The 23,639-nt window shown below is 40.9% G+C and overlaps 1 protein-coding gene across 3 annotated transcripts in view; it reads right to left on the bottom strand.

Moving 5' to 3' along the window:
- LOC129730177 (protein kibra) overlaps positions 1 to 23,639 on the bottom strand; it is a 67,918-nt gene continuing 44,279 nt past the window's right edge. For all 3 annotated transcript variants that reach the window (XM_055689303.1, XM_055689321.1, XM_055689313.1), the window contains exons 3-9: positions 5,422 to 5,723; positions 5,206 to 5,365; positions 3,276 to 5,146; positions 2,970 to 3,216; positions 2,747 to 2,907; positions 2,349 to 2,676; positions 1 to 2,285 (exon numbers count right to left, since the gene is read on the bottom strand). In XM_055689303.1, coding sequence (XP_055545278.1) covers positions 2,042 to 2,285; positions 2,349 to 2,676; positions 2,747 to 2,907; positions 2,970 to 3,216; positions 3,276 to 5,146; positions 5,206 to 5,365; positions 5,422 to 5,723 — 3,313 coding nt within the window. In that variant the 3' untranslated portion in view covers positions 1 to 2,041. The remainder of the gene's footprint in view (positions 2,286 to 2,348; positions 2,677 to 2,746; positions 2,908 to 2,969; positions 3,217 to 3,275; positions 5,147 to 5,205; positions 5,366 to 5,421; positions 5,724 to 23,639) is intronic.

Raw genomic sequence — 23,639 nt, 5'->3', positions numbered from 1 at the left:
TACGCATTTCAGATCTTTTCTCTTTTATTAGACGCTATAAAATCTATGTAAATATATCCTGATAGCTACATGTATAAAAATTAAATAACAAATTTTATATTCAGAACGATTCTGACCAAGCCTAAAATTCTATATCTCTCTTTCTCTCTGTTCACATCCGACTTGTGTTTCGTATTTTCGTCATTATTCTCAAATCTTGGCAATTATCTTGGTTTCACTCTACCTTCCTTCATTGTGGCTATCATTATAGTTTCTACCTAGTCGTCCTCCGGCTTCAGACCCCGAGCCAACGCTGTGTTACCCTATATATTACACTCGGAACGATTCATCGACCAACGGCCAGTCGACATTGTTTGCCCCATTTGAAAGCTAGTGTTTCACATTAAAATACCATATTATATAACTTTATGCAGTTCTCTGTGTAGAGAGGTTCGAACAAGTTCAGGCTATCTATCTATCCTACTATAACGTAAAAAAGCTTGGACTGCTAATTACCCAAATTCTGTCCATGGTATTGAGATATTCCTACTAGATACTACACTACCGGAAGCGGTTGCGTTGTTACTATCTGTTAGTGTGAAACTTGCAGCGACCTATCATGTATCGTTAAAAAAGTTAACTCCCTTACCTATAATTGTTAGATTGGGCACTTAGCGTGTTTTTTGACTCTGTTTTTCCCCCATTTTCAATAGTGATTTAGCTTTTAAATAACCTTCAGTAAATCGATTTGTAGTTTGTTACATAAGGCACATTTTATACAGTTACTTCTAAACAATAAATAAAAATCGATTAAAATCATTTAAATACTTCCAGCTCGCTAAACAGTGTACTATCATTCCCAGCTGCGTTGTTAATCTAAACTTAACCTGTAACGCAGCTGAATAAGCCTAGATCCATATAGGAGAACATACATCATTTCTCGATGGCAAAGATGGTTCGCGCGTCATTACAAAATTCGATTCTGTTTGTAATCGAACATCTCAATCAATCGGAGCAAGAGAATGCGCTTGCCCCGCGAAATGCTAGGTTGGTATAGCTGTATTACGACTGAAGGCAGTGGTAATTGGCTCCCTGGCGGTCACCAGTGAATGCTACAAGTGTCAGAGGTCAATGATTATAGATTTGATTTTTTGACTTAAATTAAGTATTTTTTTCAATATTACAGCGTTGAGATTGCAGTCAACGTGCTTAATTTTGATAGAAGTATTCAGCTCTCCACGGAAAAATAAGGTAGCTGGTTGCAGCCAATTTTGGCATTCCTAAAGGTAAGGTTATCCAGCATTCCACGAACGATAATGGCGCATGAAATACCGTAGATAAACTCGATTTCCAACAGTGGATGGCATTCACTGTTCACCAACACCGTTCACGAAAAGCTCTTTTCAGGCATGTCAGTGAACACTTTTTAAACACCTTTCCCAGAGTGCACGCGACGCTCTGGCAGAGGTAGCAAACATGCCGCTGGAAGCACAATTTACTCGACATCGAAGATTAGAATTTTAGTAGCTTTTCGGTTGTTAAAAATATATATACATATATATTTATTGCACATTAGCTTGACTCTACTAGCAACAGCTTCTCGTCTCAACCATTCGCTAATCAATTTTTCCCGTTTTTGCGCATTCGTCCCCTGCAAAGAATCCAAACTAATACACCGCCCTATTGGTCATTCAAAAACAATTCACCCCGACATTTTCACTGGCTTCAAATTGCAAGCAACCTTGGCCGCGTACGAGGCGGACACCAGACGCCGAAAACCCGAAACTACCTAACACCTATATACAAAACTGATTCCTCCTTTTCTGCTTCTAAAAACAGCTTCGCTAAATTCTTATAAAGTAAATGCACGTAGAGCTTTGGTTCGCAGAACAAAGCGCAGAGTTGGCTTCTAGAATATTCTAAACAAATAAATACCTCTCTATCTCTCAACATACATATTTTTCCGATTCCGAGCGTAGTCTACTAGTTTGTTACCTGTACACAAAATGATTGTCATGTTTGTTTGTTTGTTTTTCCGACGGTGGGTGCCGGTAGCAGTGCCTCACACCTCTACACCGTACGTCCGATCAACGTCGTTGTAGGAATACTCCAACTGCTGACTGCCCGATGGACCGGCTTTGGAACATGATGGCTCTGACGGGTCGCGTACTTTGCTTTCGTCACACTTAACCGGAGAATTGCACGAGCTAGAAGAGCCCAGCTCCTCGCTGTCTTCCTGCTGTAGAATGTCAGCCGGTAGCTCCGGTACGGACACTCCTCGACGGGTGAAGAAGGCCATCTTTTCCCTGCAAAATGATCACAACGAAATTCAAACATCTCCGCATCCAACTAAACAAAATCAAACTTACTTGAAAGAAATCTGATCCAGTTTTCCTTTGCCTGCCTTCGTTTTTCTCAGTTTATAAATTTCCTTGGAAGTTTTATGCAACAGTTTGGCCATATGTTTTTCCTCCGGTGTCGTGGCACTGCCGGCGTTCTTGATTAGCTTCAGGAAGTCCTCGTTTTCTAGTGCCCATGCGGCTACCTTAACATCATTGTTGTCCCTCGCGACTTCCAACCGTTTCTTAAGATCTCGCAATCGGCTGATCTCATCCGTTAGGGTTTCCAGCTTGCTTTGCTGAGCCTTCAGGTCCAGTTCCAGATCCAGACTAGTTCGCGGAACAGCGGGATGCATTTCTGTAACGAAAAGTTTGTCGGCGTTTCAGAATTGCTTGCACGGACAAAGAACAGGGTTTCGGGGACTTACTGTGATAAACTTTGGGTGCCCGGTTGTGGTACCGCAATGATCTACGTTCGACAGCTCCTCGCTTGAAGGGATGCGGCGTTACTGGATTATTGAAGTGCATGGCTGAATCGGAATCGCTTCGATTTAAGCGACAAATGTAGCGAGACTTGCTGGCGACGGCACTGTTGAAATAAACGAAATGTTTTACACTCTTATTTCGGCTTATGAAACCGTGTTGACCTACCTTGGTGAGAATGTTTGCGATCGTTTCACAAGTCGATCATCCAGCACGGAATTCTCCTCGATGGTGCTGTTACTGTTACGAGCAACATCGTTCAACCGACGGCGTCCTTTCTCCGGCAGGAAAGCACACTCGGTGTTGGTTTCCTTATCTGCCTTTTCAATAGCTATCGCAGCCGCCTCTTCTTCTTCGGTAGCGATCGTCCCTTTCACGCTATTCATATATTCCTCTAACATTAGTTGCGTCGCATCTAGAAGAACAGAAATCAGTTAGACACACTCTCAACATTTAAAACCTAGTCTAATCTACCTTGATTTCCAGCTTTGTCGTCGATTCCATCTTCGTCATCAGCTTCCTCGTCCTCCTCATCATCATCGTCTTCGTCGTCGACATCTTCCTCGTTCGCCAGTTCATCGTAGACCATCTCCAGTACCGCCTGCAGCTCTTCCTGGCCTTGATTACGCGTCAGTGTCGACGTTTGTGACGAGATAATGGTTGACTCGTCCGACGATTCCTCCTTGATTCCGCTTGGACCGGCGCAACCTTCGAGCGATTCCGATTCGTTCATCGATTTTCGGCTAATAATGTTATACCACTTGCTAATCGAATCCGCCGGATTAAACTCCGCTAGACTAATCTGAGTACTTCCGACCCAATCTTCACGCTGCCCCACGAGAATCATCACCTTCACGTGCAAAGATTTCGTGTAAACCTTCTCCAGCGGTAGCTGCGAAACCAGCATTGTTTTGAACACTGGCTTCACGAAATCAGTGACAGCGTTAGTACGGATAAACGGAGTTGCCGTTCCGGGGAGAAGAATTGCACGGATGAACAACTGGCAGCCATCGGGTAGACTCAGTGCTGTAAAGTTGCGACCCTTTTCTATCGTTATACACAAGGTGCTGTCAGTCACGGCGTACCGAATACCAATTTGGATCTGAGCGCATTCTTTGTTAGTAAGTAACGCACGCGATGCTTCAAATACCCCAGAGTCTCCGGCGACCGATTCATCGCTGACCGTTGTGGATACGGATCGAGTATTGGACGTGGAAGAAGATCGACTGAGTATAACCGCTGGGGGAATATCCAAATAAGATGGCTTCTCATAAATCGGAGAAAGTGGAACTATCCCCAGCTGGCGAATTTTCAGCTCTTGTAACTGTTCATCCAACCTCTGCTTATCTAGGTTGTATTCGGTGCCACCGTAGCTTGGAGCAGGAGCATTATACAGGCCGGGGTTCTTGTACTGCATTTCACCACCGTTCCATTCCAACTTCATCGGAGAGGCAGGAGGTGTTTCCATCGACAGACTGCTTCGTGGTGATAACAAAACATCCGAACTGGGATGGAACAATCGTTGTACCCGCCGATTTATGTCTACCATGTCAATTTGAGGTTCCGTAGACAGTGGGTCACCATAGATATCAGTGAAACTAAGTCCACTTAGCGATCCCTTACTGCTCGCAGTTGAAAGCGATCCTAAGCTGGAACTGCTACTAATCGAGAGGGTACTTGCAGACAGAGATTTCAGCTGATTCTCGAGATGAGTGAATTCTTTAAGGGCTTCCAGTAATTTCTGCAGCAACGCCTGCTTCTCTTCGTGCAGCTTCAACCGGTTCGCTATGCACTGATTCGATTCCTCGTAGGCCATGTTCAAATCTTCCTCCAGCTGTTTGCACACCGTTTGTATTCGTATCATCTCCGTTTCAGAACGAGATTTGGGCGTAATACTTCGGTACTCTAGCAGTAGTTGTTTCTTCTCCTGGAACAGCAGCAACCGGTCCTGGTCGGATTCAACCTCTCCGGGTCTTATTTTTTCCTCTAGTGCCGCAAGCTTTTCCTGGATCTCCTTAACCCGCTTTCGCCACTCGTCGTACCTTTGGCGCATTTTGGCCATCTCTCGTGCTCCCATGGGGAAGTTCTCCGACGATAGGTCTGTCTGCGATGCCGCACATACGCGGTCCTGCGCCAGGTTGAATGTCGAAGCATCCGGACTCTCCTGCCGCAGCTGGAGTCTCGTAAGATCGTCCTTCACCTGCGCCAGACTCTTCATCAGTTCCTTCTTCTCCTTTTCGCCGGTGATAAGCGACTTCTGGATCTTCTTCACCTCTTCCAGTATGGCCTGGGCCTCCGTTATGTTGTAGCAGCCGTTTATGTGAGAATTCAACTTTTGCTCGACACTGGAATGGAAAAAAATTATTTAACTGTTTTGGTTTTTTAAGGATGGTTTTCAAATTACCTTGACAGTGTATCGACGCCCTTCTGAGTATTATTCATTTCCTTTTGTATCCGAGATAGTTCCTTCTTAAGCCGGAACACGCGCTCCTTGGCTAATGCGAGGTCCGCTCGCAGTAGTTCAGGATCGAACTTTGTACTACATGAGCTTGTGGAAGAACATACTGAAACAAATTGGTTGATTAGTTGATCTTTCTAAAAAAAAAACTTCATTGCTTACAGCTAGTCCTACTGGCGGCCAGCGTGTTCAGGTGGTTGTACTCCTCCTGGGCTAGGTGCAGCCGTTGTGTTTTCACATTGAAGATCTCCTTCTTTGCCTCCAGTGTGACCTGTGCGGAGCAGAGATACTCGCGTAACATCTCCTCCTGCTTACTTTTCCATTCCAACCGGGGATCCTCGAGCTGGGTCGTTTGCGAGTTATGGTTGATATAGTACGTTCCGATCTGAGGGTCGTAGCTCTCCTCCCAACCGAAAGGCAGCTCATTTCCGATACAGTCGGCGAACGTTTCAGGCTTGGTGAGTCTGGTGGATGAAACAAACAGAAAAAACCATAAGATTTTATGGCTACCGCAGAATAATTGCTTGCTTGACCCACGGGATTAATCCTAATCAATCTCCCACCGGAATCAACGACTAGCAATCAATATGTGGTGTAAATGAATGACTATCCTACATCCTTTTTTTGTTCTGCGCAATCAAATCTAAAAGCGAAGGAATGTATCAAATCGCTGACGTGGTACGAAAAAATTCCAACCGGCAACTCTTTCACCGAGAAATTCATGGTATGCAAAATATTTCCCCGAACCCTAAAGCAAATATTTTTTTTTACGTTCGCTCTATCCGCTGGTAGCATAGAGCAAAATAATGACACGACAGACTTAGCAGCATCGGTCCGTCGGTTGGTCGGTCGGCATGCCACCTATAGAGCAGCCAGCAGAAACATTCACGTCCATTTTCACGGACCGGCAGAAACTTACACCACACGCCGCGTGTGAGTCACGGCGCGCCTTTTGGCCGGTTGGTAAACAATCTCGGTTTTATTTAGAGGACGATATAAATTCCTCGTTTTGCTTGAAATTTTCTGCATAGTCCGCGCTCGGTAAACTCGATCGTTACTCAGATTAGGTGACCGTTAAGGGTGACAGCGGAAGCGATCAATTTTTCGTTTGCCTTGGGTTACTTTTTGACCGCGCTGTGGCGGGAAGTGTCTCGACGAGTGGTTTGGGCGCTACGCAAAAGACTAAAGTCTAAAGGGTTTTATTACTTGGCCATGAAATTGTCAAATTATATCGCATATAAATAAAAAGTCAGGTTTTGTTCATTTTTAACCAAGATAAACTATATGTCAAAAACTTGCAATGAAAATCGTACATGACTGTCAAAGTTTCGCAGTTCAGCTTCTAGAAAATCTTTAAAAAAGGAGAAAGTTCCACCTATTGTGGTAACTATTTCTTCTGAATTTAATATATTCAAAAAGGAACTTTCAACGTTTGTTTCTGACGTTAAAGTTACCTATCAAATAGGCCGCAGAGGTGAATGCCGCTTATTAGCCGACTCAGTAAAGGGTCGTGATCGTCTTGTTCAGTATTTAACTGACAAGATGTACAAATTTTTTACATATGACACCAAGAACGCCAAGCCGTTCAAGGTTGTCTTGAAAGGTCTCACCAACGATCAAACCGTTGATGAGATCAAACTTACTTTAACAGAATTACTTGGCATAGCCCCTACCCAAGTAATTCTAATGAAACAAAAATCACGAGGCGAAAACAGTCAGAGAACTGGAATTTCCCTTGTTAATTATTTAATTCATTTTAACCGCAATGAGGTTAACAACTTAAAATTTTTTGAAAAAGCACATGCATTGTATAATGTGCGTGTAAAGTGGGAAATTTATAGGAAGTATGGCGGAGGTGAAAAGCATATCACCCAATGCCGTACTTGCCAACGTTATGGCCATGGTTCCAAATTCTGTAACATGGACCAAAAATGTCTAAATTGTGGAGACTCTTCTCACAAAAAGGACACATGTCCTGTGAAAGAGAGTAAAAATTTTCGCTGTGCGAATTGTAACGGCAACCATATGTCAAATTTTTATCAATGCCCAGTCCGTTTAGCAATTGTTAAGGCAAGGCAAGGTAAACAAAATTCAATTTCTCAATTAAAACCAACTTCAAAACAAAATTCTCCAAGCGTACCAGTGACGCATAGTTTACCTACTCCTTTGCATACCCGTTTAACTTATGCACAGGTTACAGGTAGTTCGAACATTATACCGCCTAGTATTGGTAGTTCGAAAATGACCGTTAATATGGGTAAGCAAAACACGCTAGAAAATAATTGTACACCTATTACTCCAGCTAATATTGCTGCCGAAAATATTTTTTCTAATGTCAACTGCCTGGGGCCTATTACGGCAGGTAAACTTTCTGTTTTGCAACAGGCAATGTTCGATCTTATGAACGCCATGTTGCAGGCAAAATCAATGTTTGAAGCCATTCAAATAGGCACAAATTTTACTATTAAAATTGTTTCTAATTTAAAATTTAGCAATGATTTTAAATAAAACAATTAAAATATTAAATTGGAATGCTCGCTCATTGAAGGCCAATGAGAATGAGCTTTTTAATTTTTTAACAGTAAATAATGTGCATATTGCAATTATTACTGAAACATTTTTGAAACCTAACATTAAATTAAAATATGATCCCAATTACGTGGTTCATAGATATGATAGGATTCAGGGTTCCTGCGGTGGAGTTGCAATTGTTATTCATCGCCGAATCAAACATCGTGCTCTTCCCCATCTTGAGACGAAAGTTATTGAAACTTTGGGAATTGAAGTTCAAACTGAACTTGGGATTTTATTTATTGCCGCAGCATATTTACCATTTCAATGCACACGCGAGCACAAAAATTATTTTAAAGGTGATTTACAAAAACTCACCAGAAATCGTTCGAAATTTTTCATAATCGGCGATTTTAACGCTCAACATCGTTCATGGAATAATTCTCAAAGTAATTCCAATGGCAAAATTTTATTCAATGATTGTTCTTCAGGATACTATTCTATTTTGTCTCCGAATAGTCCTACATTCTTTTCTTCTGTAAGAAACCCTTCAACAATTGATTTGGTGCTAACAGATCAAAGTCATGTATGTAGTGATTTGATCACACATGCTGACTTTGATTCTGACCATCTTCCAATAACTTTTTCTTTATCACATGAATCAGTTTTAAACCCTATGAGCTCTGTTTTTAATTATAACAAAGCTAATTGGGAAAGATACAAAAATTATATTGAGAGAAATTTCAATAATGAGCTTGATTTGCAAAACGAAGTGAATATTGATTCCGCTTTGGAAGCATTAAAATGTGCAATTGTTGATGCCAGGAATTATTCTGTTCCAAAGGCTCAAGTGAAATTTGATTCATCAATAATTGACGAAAATCTTCAACTTCTAATTCGTTTGAAAAATGTCCGCAGACGTCAATATCAACGTTCTCGTGACCCTGTTTTTAAAACTATTTATAAAGATTTACAGAAAGAGATTAAACATAGATTTACTCTTCTGAGAAATCAAAATTTTGAGACTAAAGTTGAAAAATTGAAACCATATTCAAAACCATTTTGGAAGCTGTCGAAGATTCTTAAGAAACCTTCAAAGCCTATTCCAGTTTTAAAAGATGGTGAACGTTTTCTTGTATCCAATGAACAAAAGGCTCAAAGACTTGCTCAGCAGTTTGAGAGTGTTCATAACTCAAATTTGAACTTTGTGAGTCCAATTGAAAATGAAGTCACACGTCAATTTGATTTAATTTCTTCCCAGAATTTTTTACCTGCAGAAATAATTGAAACTAACTTGAATGAGATTAAATCAATTATCAAAAATTTCAAAAATATGAAAGCACCTGGTGACGATGGAATCTTTAATATACTAATCAAACATCTCCCTGAGAGCACAATGGAATTTTTAGTGAAAATTTTCGATTGCTGCTTCAAAATTGCATATTTTCCCAAATTATGGAAAAATGCAAAAATTACTCCCATTTTAAAACCGGATAAGAACCCAGCTGAAGTTTCAAGTTATCGACCAATCAGTTTGCTTTCTTCAATTAGTAAACTGTTTGAGAGAATTATTCTTAACAGAATGATGTCACACATCAACGAAAATTCAATTTTTGCAAATGAACAGTTTGGATTTCGCCATGGGCATTCCACAACTCATCAATTGCTCAGAGTTACTAATATGATACGGGCTAACAAATCTGAAGGTTATTCCACTGGAGCTGCTCTTTTAGACATAGAAAAAGCATTCGACAGTGTTTGGCATAAAGGTTTGATTGCGAAATTGCAAACGTTTAATTTTCCAATTTTCCTAATCAAAATTTTAAAAAATTATCTTACTGATTGAACTCTGCAGGCTGTCTATCAGAATTCAAAATCTGATAGATTTCCTGTCAGAGCAGGTGTACCTCAAGGTTCAGTCTTGGGTCCAGTCCTGTTAAACATATTCACTTCAGATCTTCCTGATTTGCCTCCAGGATGCACAAAGTCATTGTTCTGCGATGACACAAGCATTTCCGTAAAAGGAAAAAACCTTCGTGTCATATGCAGTCGACTGCAGAAAAGTTTAGATATTTTTTCTTCCTACTTGCAAAAGTGGAAAATCTCTCCCAATGCTTCTAAAACTCAAATGATAATTTTTCCGCATAAGCCTAGGGCTTCTTTCCTCAAGCCAAACAATAAACACGTTGTCAAGATGAATGGGGTTATTTTAAGTTGGTCCGACAAGGTTAAGTACTTGGGACTAATTTATGATAAAAAACTTATTTTCAAAGAGCACATTGAGAGTATACAAGCCAAGTGCATCAAATATACGAGATGTTTATATCCTCTTATTAACAGGAATTCTAAACTTTGTTTAAAGAACAAACTTTTGATTTACAAACAAATTTTTAGACCAGCAATGCTTTATGCTGTACCGATCTGGTCAAGTTGCTGTTCAACAAGGAAGAAAACGCTCCAAAGGATTCAGAATAGAATTCTGAAAATGATTTTGAAGCGTCCTCCTTGGTTTGGTACACTCGAATTACATAGACTTACTGGTGTTGAACCATTAGAAGCTATGTCAAATAAAATTATTAACAATTTTCGACAAAAATCGTTGCAATCCTCAATTGCTACGATAAGCTCTCTTTATAGCCAATAAGTTAGCAATTAAGTTAGTTGTAAGTTTACTTCCCCTTTTCTGACAAGTAGGTTTAAATCCCTACGAATGATAAGTCCTAATTGCGAAAGCAAACAAATCCTAACAATTAAAATTACAAATTTCTAACAGTGTTGAGAAGTCACCATTTGTGATTGGACACACATACTCATTATTTACTAATATTTATCATAAATACTTAAGCTACTAACAAATCCTCGCTTAAAAAAAAAAAATAAAAAAAAAAAAAAGTTCAGCTTCTAGCAGTAAAACTTTGAAAATAGAACCTGAACTGATTATTTGGGTGAGAATGTTCGATAAAAAAAAAAATTGACTCCTGATCTGATAGCTTCGAAATTTTAACTTAGTTTACATAAAAACACGACGGGAGAAAATACTAAGTAATCCAAAAACCTGTCCAGCTTTCTACGAGCGGTAATGGCGGACAGTGCACGCAGCCCCCATTGACGTTTTCTGTGAGTCAGGGAATTTTCAATCGCAGTAACGGAGTAGAAAATATCACAACTTCATAACGTAGCGTAGCAACTTATTTCATTAAGACCTTGAGTTGGTTGAAATTAATTCAATAAATATAAATATAAATAGCGTAGCAACTTCAACAAACAATGGGCGTTTTGTTATTTTAATTTCGTCATGCGCATGCGCGGATCATAATAAACAAAACTGTTTGTTAAAGTCGCTATGCTATGTTGCAAAAATTTTATGTTTTTCACTCCGTTACTGGGATTGAAAATTACCCGACCTACAGAAAACGTCACAATGGGCTGCGTGCACTGTCCGCCTTGTGTACATGCACTGTCAGTACCTTGTGTACATGCAGGCAGGGCCGAATTTGGGTTCCGGGGTGGCCGGGGCAGATTTTTTTTGTGAGGCCCTCTTTTCTTAAAGCATTTATAGGTAACGTGCTGGAAGGTGACGAGCAAAAAAAAGTCTTCACTCTGGCTTCACGTCTGCCCAGGACTGGGGGGGGGCTCGAATCGGGTGTCCCGGGGCATTTGCCCCCCCCCCCCCCTTAAATTCGGGCCTGCATAAATTAGGCCCGCTTCCCTTCTTGGAGGAAATCCCAACCCTTCTGAGCGTGTGTTTCTCAGGTCAGGAGCAGCTCACAACAGCGTCTGCCCGGGCAACTGAATTAGGAAACGTGTTGTCTCGAACGCTATACCCAAGATGGCCCAATAGCGAGACTCGGTAGCGTGACCCTAGTAAGGCAACCTGCCTAAACAATTACACTACAAACAATTAGGAAAATATAACTCGAAACATTCGGAACAAACTTAGGCAACGAAAAACGGACTACGAATACTCGGTACCTGGAACTGCCAGTCGCTAAATTTTGTCGGTGTAGACAAAGTGCTGCTTGAGCAGTCAGAACCCCGCAAGTTCGGCATCCTGGCTCTGCAGGAGACGTGAAGGTGTGGAGAGTTCGTGGTACCATAGCGGTGGAGCAACCAACGAGCTGGAAACGGGTTTTTGTGTGCTGGGCAGAATGCACGATCGCGTGATCAACTGGAAGTCGATCAACGAGAGGATGTGTTTGTTGAGGATTGAAATTCGTTTCTTCATTTACAGCATCATCAACGTGCACTGCCCGCACGAAGGTAGACCTGGCGAAGAGAAGGAATCGTTCTACGTGCAACTGGAGCCAACTTACGACAGCTGCTTGCGTTAGTTACCGAGGATATGAACGCCTAGGTTGGTAGCAGACCGGCGATAGGGCCTCACAGCCTACACACCGACACGAACAACAAGGGTCTACGATGCAACAACTTCGCAGCTTCCTGAGGCCTGAGCACTTTTTTCCACACAAAGATATCCACAAAGCCATCGGTAGATCACCTGACAACAGAACAACAACTCATATTGACCACGTTCTCATTGATGGCCGGTTTTTCTCGAACATAAGAACATACGCTACCTTCGGGGTGCAGATATAGATTCAGACCACCACCTAGTAGCAGTACATGTGCATGTACATGTACATGTGCTCAAAACTGTCTACGGCATTTCACACACGACAAAACCGGCCTCCTCGGCCAAACATCCGGCAGTTGCACAACCCGCAGGCTGCCACAAACTACCACTACCTTCCACGGAGACCATCGGAGCGGCACTAAGGTACCGTAGAGCCGATATAACGACTGGAGGACTGGGGGAAAACCAGCAAGCGATGCAGAGGAAAAAAACTAGCTTGTAAAAGCTATCTAAGCATCGCAACGAGAGAACGCAGCCAAATTTTGACGAGCTTGAAATGAGTTGACCCGGTTCTGAGGAGAAAGAAACTCCAGCCAAAGAACAGAGATCGTGGAGAGCTAGAGTGACTTTTTCGCGCAAGTTTTACAACAATGTAAACCAATTCCGTAAGGGTGACACACCGAGTCCAGATATGTGTGATTACAAGCAAGCGCGAGGTGGTCGATAGGTGGAAACAGTTTCTCGAAGAGCACCTCCATAACAGAGCAACACAAGAAGGCAGAAGGGACGTTAACCTAGTAGTGCCTATAAGCGATAACAGTTTCCCAGTTCCTGATATCCTGAAGATCAAACGGGAAATTGAGTCACTAAAAAACAATCGAGCTGCAGATAAGAACAGACTACCGGCACTTTACTGCGTAATATCCAGAATTTGGGAGGAAGAGAAACTAACCGAGGAATAGATGGCAGGAGTTGCCCCATCTTCAAAAAGGGTGATCGGCTACAATGCAGCATCTACCGTGGCATAAAATTGATCAACGCCGCCTACAAAGTCTTCTCCGTGGGCTCCGCTTTCAAAGGGTTTCGTATTTTTCGACGGTGATCATGGACGACGATGAACTAGAAGTGGTAGATGAGTTTGCATACAATAAAACAAGTCAGTCCAACGAAATGTTGTAGCTGGAAATCGGGCTTCTCTTGGCTTTCGCCGTACGCTTCGCTCCAGGAGCATACGGCGCCGCACGAAACTGACGATGTACAAAACCCTTATTAGATCTGTAGTATTCTATAGACACGAAGAACATACGCGCACTGGCCGTATTTGAACGAAAGTGTTGTGAACAATTTTGGCGAAGTACAAACCGAAAGCGAGCTGCAGGCACTACTTGGAGAGATCTCCATAGTGCATCTGACAAAGGTCGGAAGGCTGCAATGGACGTAGGTCGCGAGGATGCCGGACGACGGTATGGTAGGTTCTCTTCAACGTGCTAGATGGCTTGACCAGATTGAAGCGGACCTGAAAATGTCGAGACGTCTAGGAAATTAGCGGCGAGTAGCCCAGGATCGAGAAGAGTGGAGGAATATTTTTGATGCGGCACGAGCCACCACGGCTCTAGGTTGCTGAAGTAAGTAAGTAAGTATGAAGCGTTATGACAATTCTAGGTAAATTCTTCAATTACAGCCTAATCAATGTGTATGCAGCGGTTACATATGATAAAGCGCTTATTGAAACATTATCAAAAATTGGGGTGACCAACATTTTCGATGCAATGATGTATCTAACTTTTTTATCTTTGTAGATAGAAAAAAACTTTGGTATTATAAGTAACTTTGTGAAAAAAAGTTTTTCTTTATCTTTGAAAACGACTCTGAAAACTCGACTGTGTTCGATGTATATTACGATACGACTATCGACCGTGTAGAGAACTTATGGAGAAAGTTAATGAACTGACTTCCCTGCGAAACTAACAAGACTGATTAGGAGGATATACAGTAGTGCTTTGCGAAGATATCACCGCACCCGATACCAAGCCCGTTTGAAACACGCAAGGAGGCCGAAGACAAGGCCTCCTGTTCCTGTGTTCCTGCATCTTGACGTGCGCGTGCGGCCTTGAACATGCGGGGCACAATAAATAAATCAATAAATCCAGCCAGAGTTCATCTGAAAGGACCAGGTGTCCAGGCCGGTTGCTCAACAGTAAACCCAACTGAAAAGCATGTATGTGTTGGGATTGAAGGTGAGAATACGTCGAAGACCAACCAAGTAAAATGCCAAAGAATAAATCTAGGTGCTTTTATATGCATGATGTATGAAATTATTGAAATTTTCGTCTTGTTTTTAAATTGAATTTACTTTAATTTAAAAATTAATATATTTTAAAAAATTTCTCCATTTATGAAATCAAGTATGCCCTTCAAAATGAGACCAAGAGATATTTTTTATGTTTGCCTCAAAAAGAATGACATACAAATGAAAAACGCATATTTTTAGATGAAAAATATTAATAACTTTGAGTAAAATTGAGATATTTACGATGTCAGCATTGCAAATTGTTTCTCTCAAAAATCTCTAGAAGTCGTTCAAAGACAGTTTTGAGATGAAATTTTAAATAAAAAAGTTAGAACGCAAAATGTGATTTTTAAATATAAATCGGTTGTTTTCAAAGATAGAGAAATTTTTTTTACAAAGTTACTTAAAATTAATGGAGCTATAACATTGTACAACAAGTTTTCTTCTATCTACAAAGATAAAAAAGTTAGATTGCATCGAAAATGTTGGTCACCCTAATTTTTGGTAATTTTTTAATAAGCGCTTTATCATATGTAACAACTTTGTAGAAGAAAGTTTTTCTCTAAAATGTTGCTATAGAGCTCTAGACCTAAATTTTCCCCTAAATTTGGCTTCTGGACCATTGTGCAATGGTATGATGACGAGAAGGGGGAGTTCTATCTCCTTGAAAGGACGTACAAGGAATGCCCAAGACACGACTTCAAGATCGTTATTGAAGATGCAAATGCGTAATTCGAGCTAGAAGACTTCTTCCGCCCCGTAATTTGTAGAAAAAGTCTCTCCTTGTAAAACTTATTTTGCACTCCGAAATATTCGAAATCACTCTTGGATGCACCCAGTGGTCCCTCTTTTTTAAGGTTGTGGTGTCGGTTCGATTCCCGATCAGGTCGGGGATCTTTTCAAGCTGGAAATTTTCTCGACTCAGCACTGGGACACGGTGTAGCGTTATACTTATCCTACAACATCCAAAATGTGCCGAAAACAATATCGATAACAAATTCTTTCAAATAATCTAGTTGATCGAGACCGCAATAGCCCCCCAGGTTAGCGTGCGATATTGCATTGTTTCCTGGATGCACCCAAATAGGATGGCCTGCTCTCAGATCTACCATGTTCTGATCGATGGTCGGCACTTTTCAGACGTTACAGAAGTAAGGTCGTTCAGAGGACAAAACGTTAACTCGAATCACTATCGCTTGTTTTGCAAGATTCACGCTGAGTTTTCCAATGTATCGAAATTTAGAACGAGAAAAATACGATTGAACATCCCTTGTTTATCACCTAGAAGAGTAGCAGCACAGTATTCGCAGAAATTGGTAAGTGAGCTCAAGGAGACCTGAACTAACAGTGGAGATATATCCACAACTGCCAACTGCAATGAGTGGTTCGATGCTGAACCGCACCAGAGGCCACATTTTGGCTACGGATAAAACACGTCAGAGCGTAGGGAGATATCGAGCAGCTAGACCCGCTCGAAAGAAACTCTATCGCTAGAAGAATCGTCCACGATGCGACGAGCTTCAACGAAAAGATTAAAGGAACCAGCCGAAACGTGTCAGGCCCTGTCATGCTCAACGAAGGGGGGAAGAACCTGATTACCGATATATCAAAAGTGGCCAGGGGTTAGAAACAACATTTTAAGCGGCGGGGAAGACAGAAGCGTCGAAAGGAGCAGGATGAATATAGAGACAAACTGTGGATTCAACATTCATGGAAAAGATGAAGAAAGCTGAGGGGCTGGCGTGCAAGAAAGTGGCACTATCATTACGAAGTTTCTCATGCTCCTAGGTTTTGCGGATGATATTAACATCATTGGTATTAACCGTAGAGCTGTGGAGGAAGCCTTTGGGCCTTTTAAGAGTGAAGCTGCGAGAATAGGGTTTGTCATATACTCTGTCAAAACGATGTGCGTCGTGGCTGGTAGAGAGAGTGGTAGTCCGTCAGATTTCGGTGCTGCGGTGGTGATAGATGGGAAATTATTTGAAGTAGTCGACGAAATTATCTACCTGGGTATATTAATGACGCGCAACCACCAAGGTTAGTCGTAAGATTAAGAGGCGTAAAGCGACAACGAATAAGGCCTACGGACGTCCCGCAGGTTGCAAACCCGTACAAAACTATTAAACTATAAAAACTGATTCTCTCAGTAACCCTCTATGGCCTTAAAGCGTGAAAGAGGCTGATCGGAGTTCTCTTGGTATTTTTGAACGTAGAATTTACCGTTCAATCCTTGGCGACAAACGCATGAACCATGAAATCGGTGGAAATAGTCTTCTGTATGCTTCAGCGGATTGGGCATGTAGTCAGAATATCGGAGGAATGACCAGTAAAGACTATATTTAGCAGGAATCCCAATTGAGACCGACAACCCCGGGGTAGAGCCCGCCCTCGTTGAATATGTGCTGTCGATGAGGATGCCCGCGTAATAGGTATTAGAGGCGACTAGAGGATAGACTAAGTGACATGGCGACATATTCTGGATTCGCCACTGGATCGATAATCAATCTGTAGCCGCAAAAGTAAAAAGTGAGTAAGCTCTCCAGAACAACTAATTTAACCGATTTCGCACGAAATATTTAGTAGAATTGTCATATCTTCCAAACGAAATTTCCGATTTTAATTAGCAAATATTCTTTATGAAAGAAAATATTTTCTTGCAAATCTCAACAACATTTCAACAAGGAGTAACTTTTAAACTATATTCTCAGTCGGATAAAAGTGAAAATGTAATCTTCGGTATACTTCAACTTTAGATTTTTTATTTCAATTTTTAACCTCGATTTCAATTAAATACAGTAATAATTTTTTTCCTGTTTAACTTCTAGCGCGGATTCCAAGCTTTCTCTAATTTCTGTTTTGCTTCTACAATTCTATCAACTAAATTAATCATTATATTGTCAACAGGGCAATTATGTAGAGAGACTTTTTTTTGCGATTATGAATTACTGTCTGTCTTAAAATGCGAATTCTTGGATAGTTTTCTAGCAAAACGAATAAAAAATTGAAGTAAGAATGTAAAATCGATCTGATTTTTATTCGATTTACGTTTATGATTAACGTTTACGAGTACCATTTTTCGAATGGAATGGAAGTTTCCATAGCGATAAGCTAGTTTATTCAGCCAAAGTCATAGAGCATTCTGACAGCTCAGTCACACACACCAGTTTCGGCAATCCGAATACAAAACATGGAAGTGCAGCGGTCGGTTTGCCTCATGACTGCCTTTTGTTGGTTAGCGGATTCAGTGATAAACAACACAGTAAAAGTTAGAACTATTTGTTTGGCTTTACCCTGTGGAGCAATAATTCAATCCTCCTAGAAATAGGCCAGCTTTTAAATTCTACAGTGGGAAGAGAAAATGTTGCTTAAATTTTGACAACAGTTTGTAGGTCTTATTTTCAACCGCATTCGCACTATGTCCAAATGCAAATGCATTATTTTATATGGATTAAGTCAAACTAGGCCAAAAAAATGTAACTTCTTACCAAAGCTTATAGGTAAAACTACGCTCGCGGTTACGAAACAAGTCTTGCCTTTGCCTTAAATCATGAGCCGGCCCGACATCGCAAACATCGCGTGTTTGTGAATTAGAAAAGGAACTCTGAACTGAATAAACAATCTTCACATTCCAACCTTATCACTCTATAAACACGCCGTTATCTCCGTGCGCGATAAAGATAGAGTTTGCACGGCCCATGCAACGCCTCCGCAGCCGCCACCACCGCTTGCTGTCACTCGCACCACGCAGTTCACGCTAGGCGATTCATAGCAAAAAAAACCCACAATTTTCCGCATTCTGTCCAAACATGTAATAAAAAGTTAAAAATACCAAATACGCTGTCAATCAGCGTAACTTGATTGATTGTTGCGAAATAAAGACAGTAATGGCAGTAATAATCTTCAAGTATCGGACAAAAAACCTACCCATTATCAAACCGCTAAGTACCGGTGCAGTTAGTAGTAGAGTAAGCGAGGATTACTAATAAATCCCACAATCTCTTACCGAACGAGAAGTGATTTGCGCACTCGAGGCGTCAATTCCACCAACTTGAGCGGAACGAGAAATGCGGGTCCTACGTGAGACAATGCATATAATCGTGCGCCAGCTCGACTGGCTCAAGTGCATATAACGAAAGATAAGTTGTATTTTTTTCTACGCTATTGACAGTGACGTCAAATCGAATCATCAACATCGCTGATAACAGCGAGTACCGGAGCAACTACTTCCTTGGTTGACTTTCGTGACAAAAAGAAGAGTATCATATGTTACCAAACTGGGTAATGAAATGTGCAAAACAATTGATAGTAGGTACTAGAAAGTAAATTGTCCGTTTTTTTTTACTTCGAACGTTGCTCCATCACTCTATCGTAACAATAGACTAGGTTCCGTACTCCTTGAACCGAGAGATAGTCCACGCTAATAAATGGTCATCAACGGACAATAAATGTTTGCCATTGCGCAGGATGCAATAAATTAGTAGCGATTAGTTATGTAGCGGTTGCGATCTAATTTGCTCCGATGTTGAAAAGCAACAGAAGAGACACGTACTGTCTTCACTGTAAAATCTTGTTACGGTGCAGAGAGGAGCGATGAAACGGTAAGAACCATAATGTCTCGTTTGTTCGATAAAATTGTACCAGGTTTCCAGTCTTGGGCTGCCCTGGCCCGTGAATCAGAGCTTGAGTAGTGATTCAACGGTCCAATATTAAAACCACTTCATTTGCCATTTAGTTGACCCTACACTCGAGGTACTGAACCTCATGTGATATTACTTTAGGGAACAGATACTCAACTTTGGTGCACTTCGGTAACATTCGGGTCAGTGCCATCATATTTATGAAGAAAATTTGTTCAAATTTATGTAGGCAGAAAGTATGACACTGGCAATATTTACAGCGAAACTATTCGAATTAGTTTTTTTATTTTAATTTTACTCATTAGGTAGGGTTTTTTTAACTGCGACCATGGTAATCACAGTTGGTGTATGATAAACTGGCCTCTACTTTTTGGTTTCATATCCGATTCAATACTTATTTGAGCGGAATTTCAGAGTAGCGTTTATATACCTTACGCTTTTTTGCTCTCAATGCTAGAAAATATCATGGAAGTTAATGTTATAACTCATGGAAAGTCAAGGAATTTAATTTTAAAATTAATTTTAATTTTAGAACACCTTCGCAACCTTGGTAATCTGATCTGAGGGTAGGCTTTTTATATAGCATATGACAAGTGACTGAAATTTGCTATAACATAGAATCAACACAGAATCACAGGTTTTGCTTTAGAGGCCAAACTTGAAAAAATTAAAGAATGTAGCTTTTGAACCATTCTCGTGAATTTTGGTGCCCCAGCAAAGATAACTTCTTCAGAGGCTTAAATGACTCTTATCGTAAGCAAACGTAGAAGCGACGAACTTGGGGAGAAATTACAATGCGACCTTTTGACGCAATTTTATATTTGCTATGGGTACCTGGATTCACTGGAATGATTAAAAAATTATAATCTTTCTATTTTTCCAAGTTGAGGGGACTTCTTTTTTTTTGCTTTTGTCGACCAGTGTAATGTTCATGTCTCAGAAATTGATCATGCTTGTCCCTACACTTCTTTGAGGTTTTCATTCCTACGATAGAACCTCTTGTAAAGGTTGGTAAGAAGCTGTATACGAATTAGAAATGTTGCTGAATAGCACTGTTAGCCAAACACTGTAACGTTAGTGTATAACACACCACAATCTCCTTGGTTGAAACCCATATATGTGTCACTTCCCTAGCCGGCCACCTTCTTCACCCCAATTACGCTCCAATTTATCGACCGACAGAGAGCAGATTCTTTTCCGCGAAATTGTTTCCCCTTGCGGCAATGTTTACACATTTCCGCGCCAGCTGAGGCATTATTTATTTCGCGGATATTCGCAAAAAAAAAATGCTAGAATGCTGAATTGGAACGTGCCAGTCAGCACCGGAACACCCGAGCAAACGCTTTCAGCAGCAGCAGCTTGGGAATTCTCGTGAAGCCGATTTATAATAATTGATACCGCGTATTCCTTCCGGGGCAGAGATCCAGCAGCATTTCGAGCTCCAGCTCGCGCACACACACCAGTAGAGGGATTGGAATGCGCGTGCGAGAAGCCGGTTGCGATGTTTACAATAAAGGCATATCTGTACGATACGTACATGGCGGCTCGCCCTCTCGACACTGCGTGTTTCCGCGCCGCGTTCGAAAAAAAACGGCGACGATCCGTTCGCGCAATACAAACAACAGACGCGAAAGAGAACCCGCGTCAGTCAAAATATATTTGCTAATGACCTTGGCATACCACAGCATCTTTTTGCTTGCTCTGTGTGTACCTTGTTGCTTGATTACTATCCTTCGTTTTCAGCCTTTCTTTATCTCGCGTTTTTTTTTTCTCTATATCTCACCGTCTGTCGATATACTGAAATTGACTCTCACTCGCTCGATCGATGGTCATAACGCTCAAAACGCGTTCGAAAAACTACTTGCGTTGTAATTGGCTATTGTTTGCGTTTTGTTTTTCTTTTGAATCCGAACTGTGACACAGATTCCATAATAAAGTCTAGGTGACGGTCTCAAGATCAACAGTGACGATGAGCTGGTCAATATCAAATAAATATCTAACAGTTCGAACAAAAGTAGATTAACGTGATTATGAACCTGATACAGTAATTAGACTATGAGATTGATGCATTAAACTACCCAAGTTATATTTCCTGGTCATTCGAATGCTCTTCTAAGTTTTTTTGCCATATTGAAACTTATAACCTTCAAAAATATCTAAATTAGTTTTTTTTGTTTGTAACTCAAGTATTTTGTACGGCCAATTACAGACAGTAGCTTCTGAACACTAGCAGAAGTTTGCAATAATAATTGTTTGCAACATGGTAGGAAATGAGGAAATGGCTAGGCGGGTACCGAAGCAAGCTGTTCCTGCGTTTGGCATGGATTTTCATCCAGTAATTTCTCCAATTTAGCGTCTTCGAAGGTTTTTGGACTTTCTTCACGTGAATACTCGTCAACACAAAATTTAGGCAGCATTATTCTGCAATCATCAACATAGGCAATCGTCAACTTGGTTTAATATTTAGGATTGGAAAGAAGCTCCACTATCCTTGTACTTTGCGCACACTCTACTGCTCTATGGTACGCTCAATTTTAGAAACTGCCTGCGTTGCTTGGGACCCGTACTATGATTTTTGGATACAGCGAATCGAGTGCATTCAAAAGCTCTTTATCCGAAGGATTTGTCGCAGATTGCCATGAAGGAACCCTGATAATTTGCCGCCATACGAAAGTCTTTGCCTGCTGGTTGGGATAAAACCCCTTGAAGAGCGTCGTAAGGACATACTGGCCTCACTGGTTGCTATGACTGCCCTGCTATCTTGACAATGCTTCAGCTGCAATGCTCTCTTCGTCCACAACGCCGTCACCGATTACTGCAGACAAACGCACACTGCACGAACTATGGCCAGCATGAACCTGTTCGTCGGATGGCCCTGGTTTATAATCGACTAAATTATAACACAGTGCAACGAAAATTGACCTTTTTTCTGCCTTGGCTTCTATATATAATTTTTTGTGTATTTTTACGCAAAACTAAATTTCCCCGGGTTTGAACATATTTCAACTTAAGCCATTTAACGCCATTTTGTTTTAAGACCAAATATCAAAATTCTAAGAGTTTGTCCACATATCAGCATCTTTTTACCCATTTTTTGAAAAAAACAGATCTTAAATCTGACAAAAATTGAGCTCAAAACGGTGATACTACGAAACCGGTTTTGGCATAGTTTCAGTATATTTCACAAAGCAAAATAATATCGAGTATGTCTAAGCATTAATGGTCATGCGCTATTATCTAAAAGTGGTAGTCAAATTATGTATATATTGAGTAAAAAAGTCTCAGAAATCGAATGGTAGGTCTGATCTACGTAAAATGTCAGCAGATAATCAATTTTTGTATTGTAGGGGAATTGGGGCAAAATCAACATTTTGCTGACACAGGTGGTAGATGATCAGGATCTCTCCATGGCAATGTACGACATATCTTTCTAACGAAAAGTTTTTGAACTCGTTCAATTCTTTGGATCCATAAATCATAGTGCGGGTCCCATACAACGCACGCAGTTTCCAAAATTGAGCGCACCAAGGAACAGTAGAGAGTTCGCAAGCTACCGTAGTCAGTAAACTCTTGGCCAATTTTAAATATTAGACCAAGCTGGCGATTAGCTTTGGAGATTATCATCGAGAAATGTTGCCTAAATGTTAATTGAGTATCCAACAAAACACCCAAATCGGAGACAGTGTCGCTACGTTGTAAACATGAGCCAGCAATGCGATAGCTGAACAACACAGGTTGCTTTTTGCGCTGGAAACTAATCATAGTACACTTAGGAATGCTTAGCAACATGTAATTACGATGGCACCAGTCACTAAACAAGTCAATCAGCGGTTGAAGCCTATGTCAATCTTCAAGAGATTCGATGAGTTTAAAATTTTTAATATCATCCGCGTACAGAAATCGTGTGCCAGATGGTAAAACTTTTGTAAAATCATTAATGAACAGCGAAAAGAGTAGCGGTCCAAGTATGCTACCCTGGGGAACACCGGAACTGTTACTGAACCAAGTCGACTGCGACTTTCCCAGCTTCACAGCGATCTTACGATTTCGTAGGCAGGAATCTAGCCATTCCACCAATCCAGTTGCAACTCCAAGCTTGTCGAGTAGCCCATGATCCACACGATCAAAAGCAGATTTTATGTCCGTATAAACAGCATCGATCTAAAGGCTCCGGTTCATACCGCAAAGGCAGAAAGAGGTGAACTTCAGTAAATTGGTTGAAACAGATCTACCGGGGTAAAACCCGTGTTGCGCAGTAGAAATATAATTTTCCACGTTAAACATGAGATGATGATGGATAATGGCTTCAAAAACTTTAGAGCAGTCACACAAACATGAGATCCCACGATAATTCTCAACGTTCCGCTTATCACCTTTCTTAAATACCGGAAACATCACAACTACTGGGAAATCGATGTCTCAGTCTCAGAAAAGATTGAAAAACCCAATTTAGCGGTGATTCTAGGTTTCTAATACATTTTTTCAGCAATAAATTAAGCATTGAAAATAACATGTCCCTAAAGCGGGAAGTACAAAGTCAGCAGAATAAAAAGTTACTAGCATGAAAATTTATGCTCACTTAACGCTC

The sequence above is a fragment of the Wyeomyia smithii genome, chromosome 1 (genome assembly GCF_029784165.1).
Source record: "Wyeomyia smithii strain HCP4-BCI-WySm-NY-G18 chromosome 1, ASM2978416v1, whole genome shotgun sequence".
Classification (NCBI taxonomy): domain Eukaryota; kingdom Metazoa; phylum Arthropoda; class Insecta; order Diptera; family Culicidae; genus Wyeomyia; species Wyeomyia smithii.
Note: the sequence above shows the minus strand (reverse complement) of the source record. Positions and strands in the feature narration are given on the sequence as shown.